Source organism: Apteryx mantelli, chromosome 1 (assembly GCF_036417845.1).
Source record: "Apteryx mantelli isolate bAptMan1 chromosome 1, bAptMan1.hap1, whole genome shotgun sequence".
NCBI classification, from domain to species: domain Eukaryota; kingdom Metazoa; phylum Chordata; class Aves; order Apterygiformes; family Apterygidae; genus Apteryx; species Apteryx mantelli.
Window position 1 is genome coordinate 25,645,208 of NC_089978.1, and position 20,517 is coordinate 25,665,724.

At 41.5% G+C, this 20,517-nt stretch overlaps 1 protein-coding gene across 3 annotated transcripts in view; it reads right to left on the reverse strand.

Annotated features, from left to right (window-relative positions):
* Positions 1 to 380: 380 nt before the first annotated feature.
* The window catches only part of KATNAL1 (katanin catalytic subunit A1 like 1), a 43,132-nt gene continuing 22,995 nt past the window's right edge, over positions 381 to 20,517 (reverse strand). For 2 of the 3 annotated variants that reach the window (XM_067290881.1, XM_013962124.2), the window contains exons 6-12: positions 16,083 to 16,210; positions 15,478 to 15,583; positions 10,783 to 10,941; positions 9,759 to 9,885; positions 8,697 to 8,831; positions 6,223 to 6,349; positions 381 to 4,129 (exon numbers count right to left, since the gene is read on the reverse strand). In XM_067290881.1, coding sequence (XP_067146982.1) covers positions 3,931 to 4,129; positions 6,223 to 6,349; positions 8,697 to 8,831; positions 9,759 to 9,885; positions 10,783 to 10,941; positions 15,478 to 15,583; positions 16,083 to 16,210 — 981 coding nt within the window. In that variant the 3' untranslated portion in view covers positions 381 to 3,930. Of the gene's footprint in view, positions 4,130 to 4,172; positions 4,303 to 6,222; positions 6,350 to 8,696; positions 8,832 to 9,758; positions 9,886 to 10,782; positions 10,942 to 15,477; positions 15,584 to 16,082; positions 16,211 to 20,517 lie in introns of those variants that run through there. The other variant, XM_067290889.1, reaches the window with a different exon arrangement.

Genomic DNA, 20,517 nt, shown 5'->3' on the forward strand with positions numbered 1-20,517 from the left:
AACTTCTTTAGTGCCTGATTGTACTTTCAGCCCAGGGGCAAGCAATAAAAAACCCGCCCAGCTATATGAGGTCTGAATCAGGCGCTAACACTGAACATCTGCTAGGGCCTCTGCTCTCCTCTCCTCCACCCTCCTTCCAAGTGCTGGGCATTGGCGCATTCACCATTTTATAGCTTGTAGCAATGAAAGGCCAATTTAAGAGGGAAAGCATTACTGACAGCACTACCCCAAAAAAACAGACCTGTTTTAACTGTTCGCTGCCAAGGACTTTGGTGAATCCAACATCACTGTGACATACTGAAAACATCTGCACTGTGAGGCTGCCTTTGGGAACTGTCACTAGAAAAGCATTCACAGGCCCAAAGAGAGAGAGACAAAAAGACTCTACACATACATTTATTACTTCATACAACCCATATGCTTATTGTACAAAACTTAACAGTGCCACCCAAGAGAGTATTTACACTGAAACACAGCTTTAAAACATGTTTTAGTGTAATTTAGGTACAAATTACTGAAGCACCACATACTGAACAGTGTGTGTGCGTGTATATATATACATGTATATATACATATGTATCTCCATACACACATACAGACATAGACCGAACACATGGTTGCAGCAGGCTCTGATATATTAGTATGTTGCACTCTGATGATTCAAACATCCCTAACCTAGGGTTTCCCCCAGTGGGACACAAATTGGACATCTGCTGCTCACCGACCTGTAAGCTCATGCTTGGGGCCTTGAGTTGCTACTGCTGTTAGCCTGGCCTTCCTTCCCCAGTCACTCCTTGTTATACCCCTCCGTTGGCTCCCCTCTTGAGCTTATAAGCCAACCTGCAAGCCCATCCAGGTGAGTGCATACATGAGTCTTGGTAAATCTGTAAGGGTCAGCATATACAGTCAGCTCCTAATGCTGAAAAGTCTCAGCAGTGCAGGGACAGTTTTTGTCTTGTGGAGTGCCTGCTCTGGTGGGGCCCAAGTCATGGCTGCAGTGCTCAGGCACAACCATCATACATACAAAAATCTGTGGCCTGGAAACTTACTTTTCTGCTCTGCAGCAGCAGAGGATGAATGGACCTATACAGAAAAACCCATTTTGGGTAGAGATCATTACCTTTAGAGTAAAAGACTGCAGTGCCTGAACAGTTCCCACTACACGGAACGTCCAGAATAGCAAATTTTGCTGACTTGCAAGAAGGCAGTTTAACACTTTAAGGTAGAAGGTTTATCAAAGAGCCAAGGAATGACATTTTTGCTAAACACTGTACTTTCTTCAGCAGAAGGCGCACTGGTGTTTGTAGAATCACACTGAGAAAACCGATGCTTACATCTTTCTAAGTAGCAGTTGCTGAATCCCAGCACTGCTCTTGGGCAGCCAAATGGGATGAGTTACTGGTATTCCACGTTTGTTCCCTTCCAGAGCTTGACTGTGCAGACTGTAAGCTCCTCAGGCAGCAATGGTCTCCCCAGCTGGCTAGATGAGAGACCCTGGGCTGCTACTCTAGTATTGGTCACAAAAGAATCTCATAGTTTTACTAATTTCTACTGCAGTAAAACCAAAAGAAGAGTAACAGCTGTAGCCTACAGATTTCATAAGGAGAAAATGACAGACTGTGCCAATGTTTTTAGAGCTTTCTCTCTGTAAAGGTCTAGTTATTTCCTGGGATGAACGGACTAGTCCTTGGAGGAATTTATCCATGAACTATAAAGAATCAACACGGCTTCTGCTTGCTCATCTTCCAGTGCAGAGAGGTCTGTTCCACTTAGTCTCACAGCCAACGTACTGTGAACCCTGAGGGCTCTACTGTACCTAGTTAACAAGAGCTGGTCAGGAAAGAAGGAACTGGAGTTTTTATTCCCCCCATAGACGAAAAGGGTAAAAGCTGATGTTCCTCCTGTGCTGACCTCCCTGTCCTCGAGTCTAACAGAGCCTAATGCTAGCCAGCAGAGATACTCTGTTCTTCAGAAAAATATGAACGGCAGCTGTGTGTCTCAACCAATCCCAGGAGGCATTTTTCTAGAGTGCCACATGGAAACATGCTTCTAAAGTCCCAATTGAGTTTCATGTCAAATAAAAGACTGACAGAATCTCCATGATGATACTAATCTCCCTGATGTTTCTCCATGCAAATTGGGGCAGACCTATAAAATGACAGGATCAATCCAAGATGTGTTCTTCATATAAAAAGAAGAAAAAAAATACTGACAGACAGGAACAATTGCAAATGTAGCCCAATCAGATAGACGCTGCAGAGTTGTCAAGTTTATATCCTGACAGTCCTTGCTATTGAACAGAAGACACGCTAGAGCAGCATTTACCTTAACGGATCATACATGTCATGCCCAAAAGGTGCTCAGATCAGTGTGATGAATTACTGACATTATTTGAAAATTTCAAGAACTAGCAAAAAGAAGCAGCAGTAAGGACACAGTCCCATTCAAGAGGAGCTGGACAGTTCTGAATACTTGGCTTACTTTGTGAAAGAGATCCATTTCTCACTCCACTTTACCACACCTGGCTACATCACTAGCAGTCTCAGCAGAGAGCCCAAGGGCAGAATACCTACTGAACTGCATAGTCCCTCCAGGTCACCAAGATATTCAGAGCCTAGCTCAGGAAATCACTGAGAATTTCAGAGTCTGCATATTTCTCTGTAAAACTGGCCTTTCCTTCTCATTCCTAGTAGGGGAAGCCTCTGTATGTCAGACTCACTGCCAGAGTCTGTGAAACGGTCACACTGCCAGCATGGCAGCAACACTCTGGAGAGAGGATTTCTCATGCCAGAGTTTATAACCTAACCCTTCTTGTCCCTACACTTGCACTTTTATTTAGGATTGGGAGGGGAAGAAACAGGTGAGAACAGAAATGAGATCATAGAGATCATTTTCCAAAAATCAATTACACACTCATACATTTTTAAGAAATCTTCATAAAAAAATTAATTGTAAACAGTTCTACAACATAAACAAGTGCAAATTCCATTGTCTAGGAAAGCTAGGAAAGAGTTCATGCCTAATCAGAAGTGGAAGTCCATAGCCATCTGTTTTAAGGACAGCCTTGATATTAGTGTTTTTACTGTATTAAACTACTGGTACTTTAATAATAATAATAATATATAGAAAGCACAAAGTATAGTTGGATGATACATAAGCATAAAAGTGCAAGGTGTAACTTAAGTCAAAGTGCCTACTGGTCAAACTGGGTACAAACTATGTTTAGAGATCAAACATAAATTGGACTAAAATCAATCAGGGCCCTTTGCTTTTCCTCTCATTTCCATTAGGAGAAATCACAGGCAACACCAGTCCAGTCTGAAGTGACATCAGTGCCAAATGGGCGTACAAGAGAGGAGGTCTGAGCCCATGTCCTGATGAAGACCAATCCTTATTTCCTCTCTCTAATGCCAATTAATCCACATGCTTTGCTCTGAATACTCAAGCAAAGAGAACCACATCAGAGAACAGTAACTTCGATGTCATATTCAAGGCAGGCAGAGTCAGCAGCTCAGCAGAGATGTAGCACTTCCGAAGAGCAGGGGGAACAGCGAGCCCTTGTTAGCTCCTCTGTAGTCACATTCCCCTGGCTGATTTATTGATTTCAGCCATGAAAGATGACTATAAGGAGATAAGTAACACTGCTCTTCACTGGAAAAATAAAAGATTATCCTCAAAAGTATAATTTTTTCCTTCCTGTTTGTCCAGTTTTACTATTCAGACATAAAATATCATTTATAATATAAGTTCATTACTGTGTTTATTCCCTTTAAATGCAAATGGAGTTTAAAAGGAGATCTTGTCACCAGAAAGGGTGGCAGGAGGGGAAGGGAAAAAGAGGCAGACCTTTCATTAAACCTTTAAAAAGATTTCTAACTCATTTTACAAGTGAAAACAACAAAAGCCATAAAAGTCTAGCTGTCACTGAGATTAAGCAGATCCAAACTCTGCCATCCATTTTTCATACTTCTCCAGGTCTGCAGCAGAAACAGATTTGGAGATTTTCTTCAGAGCCAGCTCAAAGTCCCCCTTGGTAACCGGCATCTGAAGTTCCTCTTTAGAAAGTGCCCGAATCTCTTCTGGAGTTAAGCCGTTAATACGTCGTCTCATTGCCATTAAAGAGGCATCCCTGGAAATACAGGACAATGCATGAGAGCTAATTGGTAGCAGCATATGCTGTAAGCTTATGAATTTTGATTGTATTCTCTTGCTAGAAACCACTGGCAAGAACACTTAAGAAAGCATTTATTTACCATAGAAGATGTGGATCACATCTTTCTTAGCTTCCATATTCCCAGATCACTACATTAATTCAACATAAAGAATGCATTGGTACCAAAATCCATTTAACCATATGGTAAACGTGCAGAGATAATTAAAACTATTAAACTGAAAACCTTTTGCAATGATTAATAGAGATGAAATCTTACATCTTCCGTGCAGGAAAGGGCAAGGCAGGAGGCAAATTGTGCTCAAAATTTTTGTTTCTTTTTTTTCTTTTTTTTTTTTTTTTTAAGTACTCTGGATTTTGCATCTCCCCACTGTCCCGTTAGATTTCAGCCCTCTCCACACCACGTAGCCCACTAGGGGAGCCAGCAAGCGCTTGGAGTGTAGCCCAGCTTCACCACCTGCTCAAACAGGGCACCTGAATCTGTAAAGGGCAGAGCAGGATGCAGAAAACACTAGTGTCATGGGGCCCTGCAGGGCCAAGGCCATTGGCGCCTGTGGCTCCTCACGCTCTACCTCCTTCACAACTCCTCCCCAGCTCTCATGCTGCCAGTGTGGCCCACTGGCACAGAGAAGACTGCTCATTTCTTCCACCACAGCCCACATGCAGTTTGCAATTACATAGTCTCTTTCCCCTGTTTTTTCCCAGTAAAGGATAACATAAGCCTCAGGGAGAACAGGTAATTTAACTATTGCACTGAGTGATACACCAAGTTTTCAAAACCATGGAGTCATTTCACATGTAATGTGAAGCAGCAAAACCTTCCCCCAAAACAAAAATACACACCCCCCCCAACCCCACAGCATCAGTTTCTCTGGTAGGGACTCTGTCTTTGTAGGGGATATAGAGTTCCTGCTGTTAAGTTTTTTCAAATGCCTATACTTCACTAGAAAAGCTTCATTTGTCAAAACCTGAAACAGTCTGTGGAAGAGGAGGGAAATACACCAGCTCACATTACTGGTTCCCGGAGTAGTCCAGCCTTCACTATGCTGTGGTGAGATGCCAGCTGCCCTCTTTTCCTTCCCTTTCTCCTCTCCACAGTCGTGGCACAGCAGCCTTCCCCTCCCCTCACATTTTGAGCTCACCACAGTGGGTCAAAAGTGGGTGCAGGCAGAAGCATTATGAAGTTTACAACATCAACTCAGGGAATAGACTTAATTGTGCTTTGGGTTGTCACCTAGATCATGCTATGCCACATGAGGAAGAGGAAGGGAAATTAAAGCTTCAGTTCCCAAATTCCTACCCGCACTACTGGAATTCCTGGGCTACTGGCTTCCCTCAGCAAGCTGCCCCAGAGTCAGAGTTCCCCCCTCAGCATGGCAGGCTGCAAGAAGCCCAGCAGCTTGGGAGTATCAGAAACATCTGCGACAGGACTCAACTTCTCATGTAACTGGGATTTGAAAGTTTGATTCTTTTCCTCTTCATTCCAGAATTTCCCATGGAACAGGGAATGAGGCTATTGCAGTAGGGATCTGTGGTTAACACAACCCTATTTAGGCATAAATTCAATACTACTGCTATACGCTATCTGCATCACCTTTGCACCTAGAAGCATCAGGCAGAAACCAAAACCGTGCTGCAACTGGTGCTCTCTCAACATACAATATATAGGAGTCCCAAAGAAACATTCTATGAAAAGTTCCTTTGTATCAGGAAATTCAAGCTCCTAAATCCATGGGATTAAAAACAAATCCAAACTAGTTTTATACCAGATAAACAACATTCAATAAATGCAGACAATGGTAACAGAAGAGATTTGCTCAGATAATTTTTTCCTCTTAAGACCGGAGCAAACTTAGGTCACATCTCATACAAAGACTGCATGGTCTTTAGACTGCTCGACATGACAGTAACGGTACCAGTAAATCGATTTGGGCCTCACACATAGCCACTGTTAGCATGGCTTCAGCTGTAGTGGGTATTCTCTTTTATCACATAATGCAACTGATGATTTTACATGCAGTTTTATTTGCAAATTAAGGTGAATAAGATACCTGCAAACATTAGTGATGTCAGCACCGGAATAGCCTTCAATTTTCTCAGCAATTTCTTCAAGGCTGATATCAGGATCCAGTTCTACTTCCCGAAGATTGATCTTAAGTAGTTCTGCTCTGCCTTTTGCTACAACATAAAAAATATTTGTTTGAAGACTTAAAAGAGTAACATTAAAAAAAAAAAGATAAAAACACAACTTAGATTTTCAATGAAAAATACAAAGGGGTTTAACATAAGAAAAGAAAAGTGATAGGACAAATCACAGTAAAGTGTGCAGCCAAGTACAGCAAAGTGTATGGACAAAGCAGTATACTTTAAACAGTATAATCTAGAGACATTTTCAAAAGTCATACATCATCAAAAATATCTGTTATGTGACAGGTGACAAAACATTTGGTCACATACTACCCAAGGGCACAAAAGCACAATCCTACAAGTGTCTGCTTCTTCTCATAATCCTTTGGATTCGCTCGCTGTTCAACTGTTTGATTGCATATTATTCACACAGTTTCATTAGAAACACAAAGAGGATACTATTAACAGAGCTGTAGACAATACAAAACCCTTAACAATAGGCTGAACCTTAAGCATGCGTTTAAGTGCTTTACCCAGTTGGGACCCAAGAAAGCTGCTGAAGCCTGATAGAAAGCAGATACATTAATACAGTAAACATATTAATATATTTGCAATACAAACATTCTGGTATCCCATTTTCAAAACTAGGTGCAGTATGCACATAGATATGTGCATACTGATATGTATGCACCAGATATGTAAATGAATACCTATGCAGCCAATTAACCATTTTTCTTTGAAGGGCATGTGCATAGGTGCATTTGTGTGCATAACTTAAACAACCTAGGCTTATAACAGAGAATTCACATTTGACAGCTGAGGCCTCTGTGTCATTGTGTGCAAGGGTGGTAAAGAGGATGAATGCTCTTCTGGCTTTTACTCTAAAGGGAACATATACCAGCTCAGCATCTTTATTTCCACAGTGACCAATCTTTATGATTTACAACAGAGACAGCCACTACAGAGGAAGTAGCAGTAGGAAAAGCTAAAAGTCTTAAAGAAACATCCACACTCATGTTTTATTTATTAGTGTCCCTAATTTAAAAAGGGAGGGGAGAAAAAAAAAAAAATCAGAAAGCATGTCTAAGGCTGCTGTTTTTGAGTGTTTTGCAGAACTGTCAGTAACACAGACGGCTATCATTCACACACAGCTGGCACTGACTATAAAATGGAAATTTATTATTTACAGAGCACCTCAACGTACATATGGCAAACCTGCAGAGAGCCTCCTCTATTAGAGAACATTTTTCTTGTTTTTTAAACTTTTCCCAGTAGGATCAACAAGCCCTTACAATATTTTGAAAATGATACATTGTAGAATATATACTCACACCAAATTCCACAATTTACAGGTGTATATATGACATACTATATCATATAATTTTTCAATTAAAATGCCTGGCCACATCAAATTACACAGCACAATTATAAATACATCATTTAGATTTTCATGGAACAGCTCAATGTCCTCATGTACAGAATAAATGCAATGGAATATAAGACTGGAAATACATCAGGAACACATCTCAAATATTGTCCAGGGTGTAATATACTGTGTCAAAAACCAATCTTGTTTAAATAGAAACAAGAGCAAAAACTGATAGGATTTTAAACTAATTGGTCATAAAGACAAGCATCCTGTTAGGAGCTGTTACCGTTTGTAAGCTGCAAAGACAAGCTGTAGAATTATTAAAGTGTCCTTATACCTGCTAAACTCAATCACAACTGCTGTCACTATGAACACACATCTTGTTATCTTGAGTGCTCATGCAGGGAGAGGAGGTATTCACTGTACCAAGAAGAAACAAAGCTATGCAAACTTCAAGTGATAGGAATCTCAAAATTAATAGGACAGATAAATGACAGCCAGGAAAGACAATACAAGCTGAGACGTCTTAGGGCAGGAGAGCAATCAGCCTGCTGCATTCAGAGCGACTTGAAGCCTAGTCATAAAGGCCAGCAAGCAGTGATTTACAATGAACTAAGCCTGTGAGGGAAAATTCATGGATCCACTTCTTTGCATTCATCTGCAAGGGCATAGAGTGCATTTGCAGTATTTCCTAACATGTCCAAAGGCTGCCTTTGATGATCACTCAAGGATTGACTGTTAAACATTTAAAATAATTCCAGGCTCATTAAAGCTAACTCTCCTTCAGAATGTAAGAACCCATCAATGGGCTTGCAATGAAAAACTGCAGCTCTTTGTTCTTAAGCCCCCAAGCAAGTATTTTCTTTTTCTCTCACTCTCTTTAAAGTGATCCAGCCAAATGATTAACCCCTGAAACTCACCGTTCATCACAGAAACATCAAGATTCATCCCAAACCCCACAGTCCTGGAACAGCCCTAAGCTAGTCTTGGAAAGGCTATTTTAAAGGAAAACACTCGTAGCAAAAATACCTGTGGGCAAAGGTATATAAATCCTCTTCTCCAATCTCCTTCGGAGAGCTTCATCAATATCCCAGGGAAAATTTGTAGCTGCTAATACCATAACCATTTTGGAAGGGTCATCATTTTCCAGAGCACCACCCACCCCTGCAAGAACAACAGTGTAGAGAAATTTCACTCCACTACTCTTATTGATTGAGATGCTTGCTAAGAAACCCTAGACAAACCTCGCAGAAGCTTGAACAAAGCTCAGCAGCACTTTCCAAACTTCTCTCAGCATAGGTGTGACAAGACCACCATTGCTACAGAAAAGGGGACAGTTAATTCCTTTGCAGAGTCAGGGGAAGGCTGTCTTTGACAGGGCTAATAATGCAGTCATACATGATGCCCCACCAATACTGGACCAAAAAGGCCATCTCTGTTCAATATGGCCACAGAAGAAATGAGAGCAACTCCTTGGCCTCCCAAAGGAGGACTGCAAAGAAATAATCACTTTGAAGCAAAAAGTTGCCTGCCCTGAGTTTACTGCAATGAACATGCACACTTGAGGACATTATAAATAGTGGTTAGATAATAACCACAGCACAGAGATGGTTATCAAACCACTACACCATAAAATGTTCCTTAGACAGTGCTTCTCACTATGTGCACCTGCACAGAACAGGTACTAAATATGATTAACAGGGCGATATTAGCTGCCACAATAAGATATGGCAAAATCAGATCTGACAGTGGGAACCCTAAACAGTAGACTGTGGGAAAGAAATTTGTTTAAATTGCATCAGAAACAAAGGCCTGTATTTAACTGCACAAATCTTCAATATCTGCTTCTCCTAGAGAGAGCTGTTTCCTAAAAATGAGCTTTTAATTTTCCACTTTAGAAAAAACAAATGAAAACAGAACACCTTTTTCATTTATCTGCCTTTGAACATTCTGAAAATACACTACTCCAAAACTCTGCCTTATTTTCCCTCTATCCATGAAGCCAGGTTTTTCAGATTGCTCAAATTCTGATGTTCCCCCCTGGAAAGAAACAGCATCCCAACCCTGAACTCAGATCTAAACACTGGTTACCATCCATTTGCACAAGCAGCTCTGACTTGACTCTGCGACTCGCCTCATGTTCATCAGATGTGCCTCTGCGGCTGCAGATGGAATCTATTTCATCAATGAAGATTGTTGTTGGAGCATAAAATCTCGCCTTTATTCAAATGAAAACATCATTATTAAGACCGCAGCAGCAAGCACAGGCCCTCATCAGACCACAACCCAATTGAGCTAGGTATACTACATACATAAAGAAAACAGCATATCCCTTCTCCCTGTTGCAAGAAAGTAATTTAAAAGGTTGATTTTACAAACAGTTTGGCATAGGCTTAAGTTTATACACTTCAAATTGTACCCCTTGAGTCAGAAGTCTTTCAACATTCGTTGTTTTCTTAAGCAACCAGTATTGCAAAGGGGAAAAGGAACACAATCAAAATATAGGCAGTTTTTAATGTCCAGATTTTTGTGCTGATGAAGGGAAAGTATAGGGGAAAGAAGGGAGCTCAGCCTATCTCTGAAGGGACAGTTTTTCACTGAGAGTATGGTAGAAGTGAAATGAGGAGCATGAAGACGTGAATGACCCCTCAGTACATGTCTGTGCGGGCATGTCCTCACACACCCACATGATGAACTACACCCAATAATTCACTGAGAAGCTTTTGCAGCCACCGTTCAAAATAGAAACCGAACTAAAATGTTTTGCTTCTAGAATAACAGTTCCCCAAATCCTCCAATTTCAAATCTACTTCCTATGGGCTTGTTATCCCAAATGGTAAGAACTGAATCTCAGTCAAGTTCATGACTCTATATGGAACTGCCACAGTTTCACCTATAGCCTAGAAAATGATATCCTGAACATGGATTACAAATATTCCCTTCTTAATCATCAAGAACATATCAGAAGAAGAGAGAGACTGCATATTTTTATCTGGTCAAGGGGTGTCAGTGCAACGAACTCCATGCTTCCAACATGCTACTGGAGGGTTGGGGAACCAACAGAGAGGTCCCTTCTCACCTTAGTGATCCACAAACCACATCATCAAGGACATACCATTTCAAACAAGAGGCGGACTAGCTTTTCAGACTCTCCCCTGTATTTAGATGTCAGAGTAGAGGAAGAGACATTGAAGAATGTTGTTCCACATTCTGTAGCAACAGCTTTTGCTAACATTGTTTTGCCAGTGCCAGGAGGACCAACCATCAGCACACCCTGAAAGGTGAAGGCAGAAGCAATGAACAACAAATGTAGAAACTTTGCAATCAGCTACAATACATCTTAATAGGATCCCAGATCTGTTTAAATGCTTAATAACATAATTGTCATCAATGGAAGACAAAAGAACCGTGCTTCATGAGAACAGCATGGAAGTGTTCTGCCATTTATTTTTCTTACTAATGCCCTGAAGTCAGAACTACAAATGCCAATAACTGCTGCTGCAGCTATCACTTGAGAACTGGGCAATAGATTTACAGCCTTGCTCTGAGTCAGCCAGAGCCTGGACTTGAAGCTGGGTGTCTCTCCCAACTCATGAGAGGCTGTACAGGCAGATGAAGAGAGCAAATTGTTCTTCTTTTTGGAACAAAGGCCTCTCATAAAGAAAGCTTCACAGACACCAAAATACTTTTGCAAAAAGTTGCATTCTCTCATTAGTGCATTTTTCTACAGAAAAACATTTTGCCAAAAAATCCTGACCATGTGCATGCATGAGTCTGGTTGATTTTTGCTTCTTAGTACCCAGTAGAACACTCATTGAATACAAAGGTTTCTCTTCAGTCTCTCCATCTAAGTACTTCTAAGGCCATATTACTGCATCTTAGCACCTCCTGGCTGAAGTACCATCCTCACCACACTGCAGAACAGCACTGCTTTTTCTGTTTTACAGATTAGGAACTGTGGCTCGTGTGGACTACAGCTCAACCCCACAAAAAGCCTAATATGGACCTCAGTGGTTATTCAAAAAACTTTAAACTAGAAAACTGAACTGCACTCATTAAGGCCCAGGCTGGCACCCACACCATCAGACTGTCTTTCTGTCTGTGGTCTTGTAGTCTATCAGAAAGTAAGAGGAAGGAGCACATATCTCTCCTAACTCAGCACACATTTACTCATCATCATGTAACATCATCATGTTTTTTTTCTAACTGCAAAATCTTATCAAATGCTAACAAGAGTTTCCTAAAGTAAAGTTGTGCTGTATTGCAAGGGTAATCAAATTAGCTAGAATTAGAAGTGCACATCATAATGTGCTTTGCAATTAATATCTTACATAAAATGCCACAGCAGTAAAATATCCGTTAAATGCAAGCCACAGTGCAAATTAGGTTTCATCTGCTCCTCACAAAAATTTACTTCAAAAAGCACAAAGAATAACATGGAAGAGATCTATAAAAACAAATCAACCGGGAATGCAATTATTCAAAAATGTACTATTCAAAAGCAATAGTCTCTCTGTACTCCATTTTCCATTAACTCTTAACACCTTTACTGCCATTTAACACTTTACTAATGCAAGCTCAACATACATTCATCAGCAAATTAAGTTAGAAACATTCACTCTCCTTCCATAGAGCTAACGCTCCAATGTCACTCTTCAGGCCGTCCAAGGTTTCCTAAACTCCAGGGCATCAAGCATAAAATGTAAATTGAGTTTTTTTCTTCCCATGAACATTCAGACATACACTATGATTTCAGCTGCTGCATAGTCATACCAATATCATAGTAGTATTGCAAGTACAATCCTGGAGCAACTGGGTGGAACTTTTTCAGCCTGTGATATCAGGTCAGAGGTGACTTACTGTTCTATCTGAGATTCAAATTTGTTTATTTAATACTTCAAAAAAAGCTTCACCTCAACTCAAATCACACTTGACTCCACAAAAACTCTGTTTAGTGCATGACCTGGTGATACAAGGAGCTATCATCCTTTTTAGGTAATGCTTTGGTCCTCCATTATTGTGGAAGGTCAAATTCTGGCTTCCACTACGCACCCTGCTCACTGCTGAATTGAAAGCTCTTGGCTTTGCACCTCCTGTGTAACTATTAAAATGAGTGTTACCTAGCACATGACTTTGGTAGCATTATTTATGTGCTTCATCCAGGTGCAAAGCAGCCACACCAGGTGCAAAGCCAAAGGAAAACGAAGCTCTCTGGGGATAAAGAAGATAGAAATATCAGTTTAAAAAAAGAGAGAAAAAAGGTGAACTTGAGTTCCCAGCAAAACTAGATGTACATGGTTGCAAAGAAAAACACATACGATCAAATTGCTTTTTCCTCTTTGCAAACTAGGAGGCTGCCACTTACTCACTAGTTAAAATCCTTGACAAACACAAAGCCTTCTTTATTCTTCCTCTAAGGCTCTGTTAATCCAGACTATTCCAATAAGAAGCTGAAATGCACCACAGGGAGCGAGTGTTTTGATGCAATCACTGCAGGGTTACTTCTTGTTGTTGTAACAATCACTAGCAGAGCAGTGGGAAGCGCAGCAAGCAACCGGGCCTTCTTGGCACAAAACAGTTCAGAGAAAAAGAAAGAGCAAGCCCATGGACACTCAGAAATCCACAACTGCAAGTGTACACCACTTGTGTTGAGTCGGGAGGAGAGCCGGCTCCTTCATACAAGGCACTGTCCTCTGAATACAGGGGCAAACTGTGAGGGCTGTCTTGGGAATTGTTCTCAGGAGAGACTGAACATCCAAAAGCAGATTTGACTGCCTTTTCCCTGAATTATTGTCCTGAATGACTAGGCTCAACAAATGCTTGCTGCTGCACTGATTACTGCAAGAAACAGCCTTCCCTTCAAAACTCCTCACCCTTGTAGCACAGTCAGAGGTCAACAGTAAGGAAAACACATGCTGTTCTGTGTGAAAAATAAATTGAGGAGAGTTACAGCTTCACAAGTCATCAGGAAAAAGGCTAACAATGAAGGTTCTTCATGGACCCTACAGAAATCAATTTGCATTTCAGACCAAAGGGAGGAAATAATCTCAGAGTTCTTTTTTCCATATCTACAACCAGTTAGTTTTCAGATGTGACGCTGGCCAATAAGGAAAAATAATCTCATGCAAAGAGAAAGAGACCACAACTCTTAGGACCAGGCCATTGTTTCCTTAGCCACTGTCACAATATTTGGAGATAGGGCCAGTGGAGCACTCTTCACATTGCCTGCAGTCTGCTGAGATATGTGCTTTAAAGATAGGTGGCCACTGCATCTTCTAGGCATGTTAATAGGTTCAAAAGAAACATAGCAGTTTCTCATTCCCTTACAAGCCTTTGAAGACAGGATTGATGTGACTACTGTAGTCTGTGAAGAGGGTATGGATCAACATCCTCCTTCCCAAGGGGAAATGGAGATAGATTCAGTCAGACAAAAGACACCAAAATCTCTCCGTACACTTTAGCCTACTGATATTTAGGCTCTGTCTACACTGATAGTTCGGTTAAACTTAAGGTTAACCTCAAGCCCACAGGTACTGACCACTAGCACTCTAAACCCAAAAGACCTTCCTGCCTTGACCTCTATGGTGTCCTGGCTCCAGGTTCAGGCTAGCCTCCCTGCTCCTTCTGTTTGCCTGGAACTTGCCAAAGCCTTCAGCAGGAGCGTTCCTCAAGCAGCAATCCCACAACTATCGACTCCCACCCATTCTGACTTCCACTCTTTACACAAGTCTCAAGAACAAGTCTTCCACTCATCAATTCCTGCAGAGCTTTGTTCCGTAAATAAGCAGAATAATGTGGAATCAGGACTGGCTCGGGCTGCAGAGGACAACCCTAAAGGCCAGTCCCATGTATAAGCAAAAGAACTATAAGGATCGAGCAGAAAAATAGAGGGCAGGTGTCAGTACCACAAGGACTGATGTATGCTGCTGAATCAGGGCATTAAACTGCGGAAACTACTCACGTACACAGTGCTCCCTACATGTCATTGCTTCGCAGAGTCAGAATGATAGACAATTTGCAACAAGTAGTCTCTTTTCTGCAGTTCACTCCTAAATCCTTCTCAGTAGCCAGGAAGCCCCTGTGTTGTGACTAGTTATTCCGAAAACAAGGGTCAATCCAACCCACAACAAAAGCAAGACAATTTTATTTTCTGTTTACAGAAATGCTCAGCAACCTCTTCCCTCCTTCTTTTAAGCTCTGAGCAAGGCCCAGACTGGGCTCTGATATCTGGTCTCCCCAGCCAGTCCAGCTCAGTCCCACATCCTTACAGTTACCCCACTTGTAGTTCACTCTCCCATGTCAAATTTCTCCCATTCCAGGACTTAACTATGTTCAGCTGCAGGTGGAGCAGATTAGCTCCCCTTCTCCTTGCATCTTCCAGCCCGCAGTTTGCAGCCTGCATTAAGAGACAGCTGGCATGTGCAAAACAAAACCACCCAAAGACTGCTTTCTTCAGTGAAGTGGTAAAGAGGGGCTCTCATAATCCAAAACAGAGCTTCCATTAAGCATTTCTGCTTCTATCATTATACCTATATACTTGCTCATATGTACAGGCTGACATATAGAGTATTGACATCAACAATGACTGAGAAAACATGAGAATTATTATTTACTGTAAACCCTGCACACACTTCCAGCTGTTTATTTCAGTGCATTTTGCATGAATCATTATGACAGGATTTCACGAACAAAATCCCAAACCTTCCTGTTTGCCTTTTTATCACTTTAATATAGACATCCATACACACTGCAGCAGCAAGCATGCACAGCTACAACTTGCCAATTACCAAAACACCAAATAAATTCCCACCTTCCAAGGTCTTCTGATCCCTTTGAAAAAATCAGGCATCCACATTGGAAGAACAACAGCTTCTCTTAATAATTTCTTGGCTTCTTCCAAATCTGCTATGTCATCCCTGTGCAAGGCAAAGAAATTTGTGTAAGATTCCTGTACAATAATATTTCTTCTGCTTTTAAACAATGAAAAATAGAGAAGCTTTTCATTCAGTAGCATCTCTTTTAGCATGCCAGTATATGCCTCATGAGAGCACTCCAACAATCCTGTGACCTAAAATTGAATCCACTTGCGAAAGGTAGGGAAAAAATGACTTTCAACTCAAGTTACCCTGAGCTGCTTAATTAAAAATTGTTTTGGACAACGTGAACATCAGAGTGATATCTTTAAAGTTCTCTGGAGTGTACTTGTATTTCAGCAGCATTTGTAATGGATCCATAACATCAGTTAGCAACAAAAGCCTAACTATAATTAAATTAATAAACTGTTAAAACCAAAAGACCTTGTTTTGCTCCTGTGTAGAAGACCATGATGACTCCCTATTTTAAGAGTAAGGAGGAAGATAATTCCTTCCTTCCTCCACACTAGCAAAAACAGTTCAGTTGAAAAAATCCTCATACCAATGAATGCTTGGATTCCTTGACACAATGTCCCTTTCAAGAGCTTCGACCAAGTCTTTGTCGTAACCTGCTCCATCAAATTTTGGAATTTCCCCATCACCAGCACCTTCCTGGGTTATTTTCTTTCCCTAGAAGTGAAAGTCACACAGACTGATAAGGACATTTTTCTTTCAACATATCCTTCACTAGTAGCATATAGCAGTACTGCCTGATTCAAGTCACAAGAAGATATCAAGCTTTTACACGGAACGCTGGCTATCAGCGCCACTGTGGCCAGCAAAGCCAATGCTTTCATCCCTACACTCCACAAAGAGTCCCCAAACACCTCTGGTTGCTTCCGCCACAGCAGCACAATGTTTTCCTCATAGATGCAGCTCACAGTGATAAAACACCACCAGAGCTCATTAAACATCATAGTGGGTTGGCTGGTTTGTTTTAAATTAGTAAATGAGATTTTAGCAATGTTAAACCACTGTTTTGACTACTGATACACTTCCTGGCCAGCTGAATGCACAAATGCAGAAATAGCTTAACACCGCAGACCACGTCATGACTTAATGATGCATTGAACCCTGGCTGAGGATGTGACCATCTGAAGGATATTTTGATTGGCTGTTTGAGCAGGAAGATGCTACATCTGCTACACTACCTGCCAGAGCTACACAATTGGGACCCCATCATCACTGAGAAAGAACATGAAAGCTGGTAAACCCATGATCTTTGATTGAGGAAAACCAAGAAGATTCTTCCCCACTGTTTAATTAAGGCCTTCCTGCCCTGCAATGTCTCCTTTCCTCAACTGCAAACTATCTACTTCCCTTCTCTCACTCACAATCCAGCCCCATAAACAGTTAAAATACTTTTAAAAGGTCATATTTATTTAAGAAGTGCACCAAAAGCCCTAAAGCAGCTCCCCAGTCACACAAGCTGCTTTGAATTGCAGCAGTTTCTGCAACATGCTGATACCCTTTCAATGACCAAGTCAAATACTGCCTCTGTCCCAAATGGCCCACAGTTTCCGGTTAATACTTCCACAGGTCTGTTGAGCTTATGGGGGTGAAGTAACATTTTCCCTTTGAAGAATTATGGCTCATTCTCCTCCTCTCACACTTCAGAAGGAAACCACTTCCTCTCCCAGCTCAACGGCAGTGTTCAGTGGTGCCTGAAAAGCAGCTGCACTGTTTTAACTGAACTAGGCTGAATGGGGGAGCTACTTAAAGACTCTTAACTCAGCTTCTAAGTACTATCAGCAGCAAGTTAAAGAATCCCAGCTGGCTGGACAAAAGCAGCCTAGACAAAGTAGGGCTGAGAAGCAGCTGGAGTCACACACATAAGCTTGCAGGGCAAAAAGGTAGCTATTACACCCTTCCCATTTGCTACATTTCCATTTGCTCCCATTTCCTACAAGGCCTGTGAGGGAGCAGCTTATTTTCCCACTATTTTTATTTCTTGCTTCCAAGTGAACTCTGTGTTGTTCGGTATTCCCAGATCAGTTTTTGCAATGGAAATTAAGCTGAAAGTTCTGTTTAGACAAAAAGCTGATGTCAAAAATGTAATGGCCTGGTGTAGAAAGGAAACAGAGAAAAACCCTGCAGAGTTTGGAAGATTTCAGAAGAGAAAGAAAATGGAATCCAAATGTAACCATAAAAAAAACACCAAAAATCACAATAAAAATCAAAGGTATTTGCTGCCTTCCTTGTTACACATTTCTCTCATATCCCCCTGCAATGAATTGGTTTTCCTAGTGGAAAAATTTTTCTGCACACTTAAAAAAAATTGTTTGGATGTTTTATTTATTTTTTTTTCCAGGATGAAACAGGGTTAAGGCAGGCTTTAAAAAGCAGTAAAAGCCAGGGCGAATCGCTCAGCTACAGTGTGCTGGAGGAGGAGGCTGAAGCAGCAGCTCAAAACCCACGTACTGAGGCAGGGCCACAGATTTGTGCAAATCTTAAGTGCAGCTTTATTGCTGTGCGAGAAAGGCAGTGAACAACAAATCAAACAGTGCAATACCCGCACCTCAATGTACTGTGGTTAAAAAAAATAATAAAATAAATAAATAAAAAAAAAAGCCACGCACACCACTATGGAGACGGAGCGCGGAGCGGCCCCCCACGCAGCTGCGGGGCGGCAGCAGAGCGCGGCAGGCGGCGCGGGGCCGCCGGGGCCCCCCGCAGCTGCAGCCCCCAGCTGCACCGCCCAGCGAGGCTCATTTTCCCCTGCTTCCCGGGCTCCCCAACACAGAGACAGGAAGGAGGCCAAGGGGGAGACCTGCCGCCAGCATAATGCTGGCTCTCGTTTTAGGCAAATGGAATTTTTAATTTATTTTTCCCAGTCCCATACTTAAAATATTTAAAATATTTAAGAGTTTCCACGTATAATAAAATGAGTAATGGTGGTACCAAATTGGTCCAATCTGCCATCCTCAGGCAGCAGATAAGTGAGCAGTGCTAGAAGCAAAGACATGCCACCTGGATCGAGGCTTCCGGACTGAGTTACACAGTCTTGTGGTCCGTAAGCATAATTCATGCCCTCATCTCTTTTTCTGGTATCGCTTTCCCAAAACAGCTTTAAAAAAAAGTATCTGTGATGGCTTCTCTCTAAAAATGTATGCAAATACCCAGAGGTATACCGGACTGCAAGAGACTGCTCCTGCCCAGTCCCCTTGGCAATTGCACTGCATAACTCCTTTCTTAGGCCAACCAAGTTCCCATTCAACACATTTAGAGATTTGCTGGGTTTTCCACCAGGAGGGGGTCTCAGACTTGCACTGCTCTACTGGAAGAAAAATCTTATTTCCAAAATGAATCTATTCATGTACTAAGTTTGTCCTTTGGTTTCAGCAGTCCCCTCTCTCATGTGTTCACCACCCTGATGTATTCGTATCATGTGTGTGCTCTGCCTTCATTCACCAAACTAAAGAAGGCTCCTCTTGGAACACAAGCTCTCCAGTTACCTGCTCACTTTTTTATTCCCCTTTTTTTAATACAAACTCATCTTGCTTGAGCATGGCTGTTGAAATGCACTCAAAATACTCTGGCTGCTGTCTCACATCATGGCATCAGTATTTCTTTTCTCTGCTGGTTACACCTCAACAAATGCAGCCTGGAATTTCCTTTGCATTCCCATGGCTATATCATATTGGTGCCTTACTGTCAACCTGAAAGAGGTCAATTATGTAGGATAATCCTGGCAGTTGCAATGGCCAGAACTGGGTCCTGAAAACATCTTCCTTTCCTGCAGACTCTTCCCACCACATGCATACACAAAGCCGCAACTGTCAGATGCACTCTCTATCCCTTGCTGCCAAAGCCAAAGGTGGCACCTGGCTGCTCTTCGCTTGAGCAGCTACCTGTTCCCATTACCTTCAGGGAAAAGGTGATATGCCAAATGAAAGTTTAGCATGATCCAACTTCTGCTGATACATCCACATCTTTCTCCTTCTCAGCTGCTGATCTCCCAAATTCTAGCAAAAATTCTTGTTACAGTCTCCAAGTGTACAACCTTCTGCTCTGCATGACTGAACATTATCCCATTTCCATGACTCAAGCACAGAGTCATCCAATTCCTTCTGCACAACAGTCTGATTCTCCTCTATTGTGATGGAGCTTCCCAACTTGGTGTCATCAGCAAATTGAATTAGCACTTTCCTATTCTTTTGTGCCCAGGTCATCCATTTCAGCATAAAACAGAAGCCAGTCTCTGGTCTTGAGGAATTCCATAAATAATTTGCCAGTTGCTTGATACTTGTTCTTTAAGCACTCATCAATATTCCCCTTACAGCCTAATTCCCTCCCCACCTTACAATTTTTCTTCTATACCATGCAGTCTCTAGTTTAACTAATTACTTCCCATGTGGCACCCTATCACATATTTTACTGAAATCCATGTAGATGAATTTGACCATACTTCTTTTTCTAAGACATTCATAAGAACTCTAAAGAAAGTGCTAATTAAGACAATGTCTGTGTTTAAGAAACTATATTTCATTTTATTTCTTCTTCTGGTTAGTCCAAAGTCTTTCACTTTTATTCCAGTCTAAATTTGTTCTAAGACTTTACATGCTGTTTAGATCAAATTTACAGCTTCATTTGCCTGGATCACCATTCCTTTCCTCCTCTTAACACAGGCACTCTCAATGCAATTTGCCATTGACATAGGGCAATGGTAGACTCTGCCTGAACAGTCATTTACTATTTCATATCTTTTGCAATATCTACCTTCCTCATCCACTGACAATTTAAAATAATCTAAAGAGTACTCCTAAAAAGTCTTCTAGTGCTTAGACATGGCATTACACAATTTCTAAAAGACACACATGTAACATTCTTGCTGCCTCTTTCACTGTTGAACAGAGGTGAAAATTCTTGGCATCAATCCAGCAGAGGATACCTTGAGAACAAGCCTGAAGACTTCCAGGGGAACTAAGAAGAAAGAG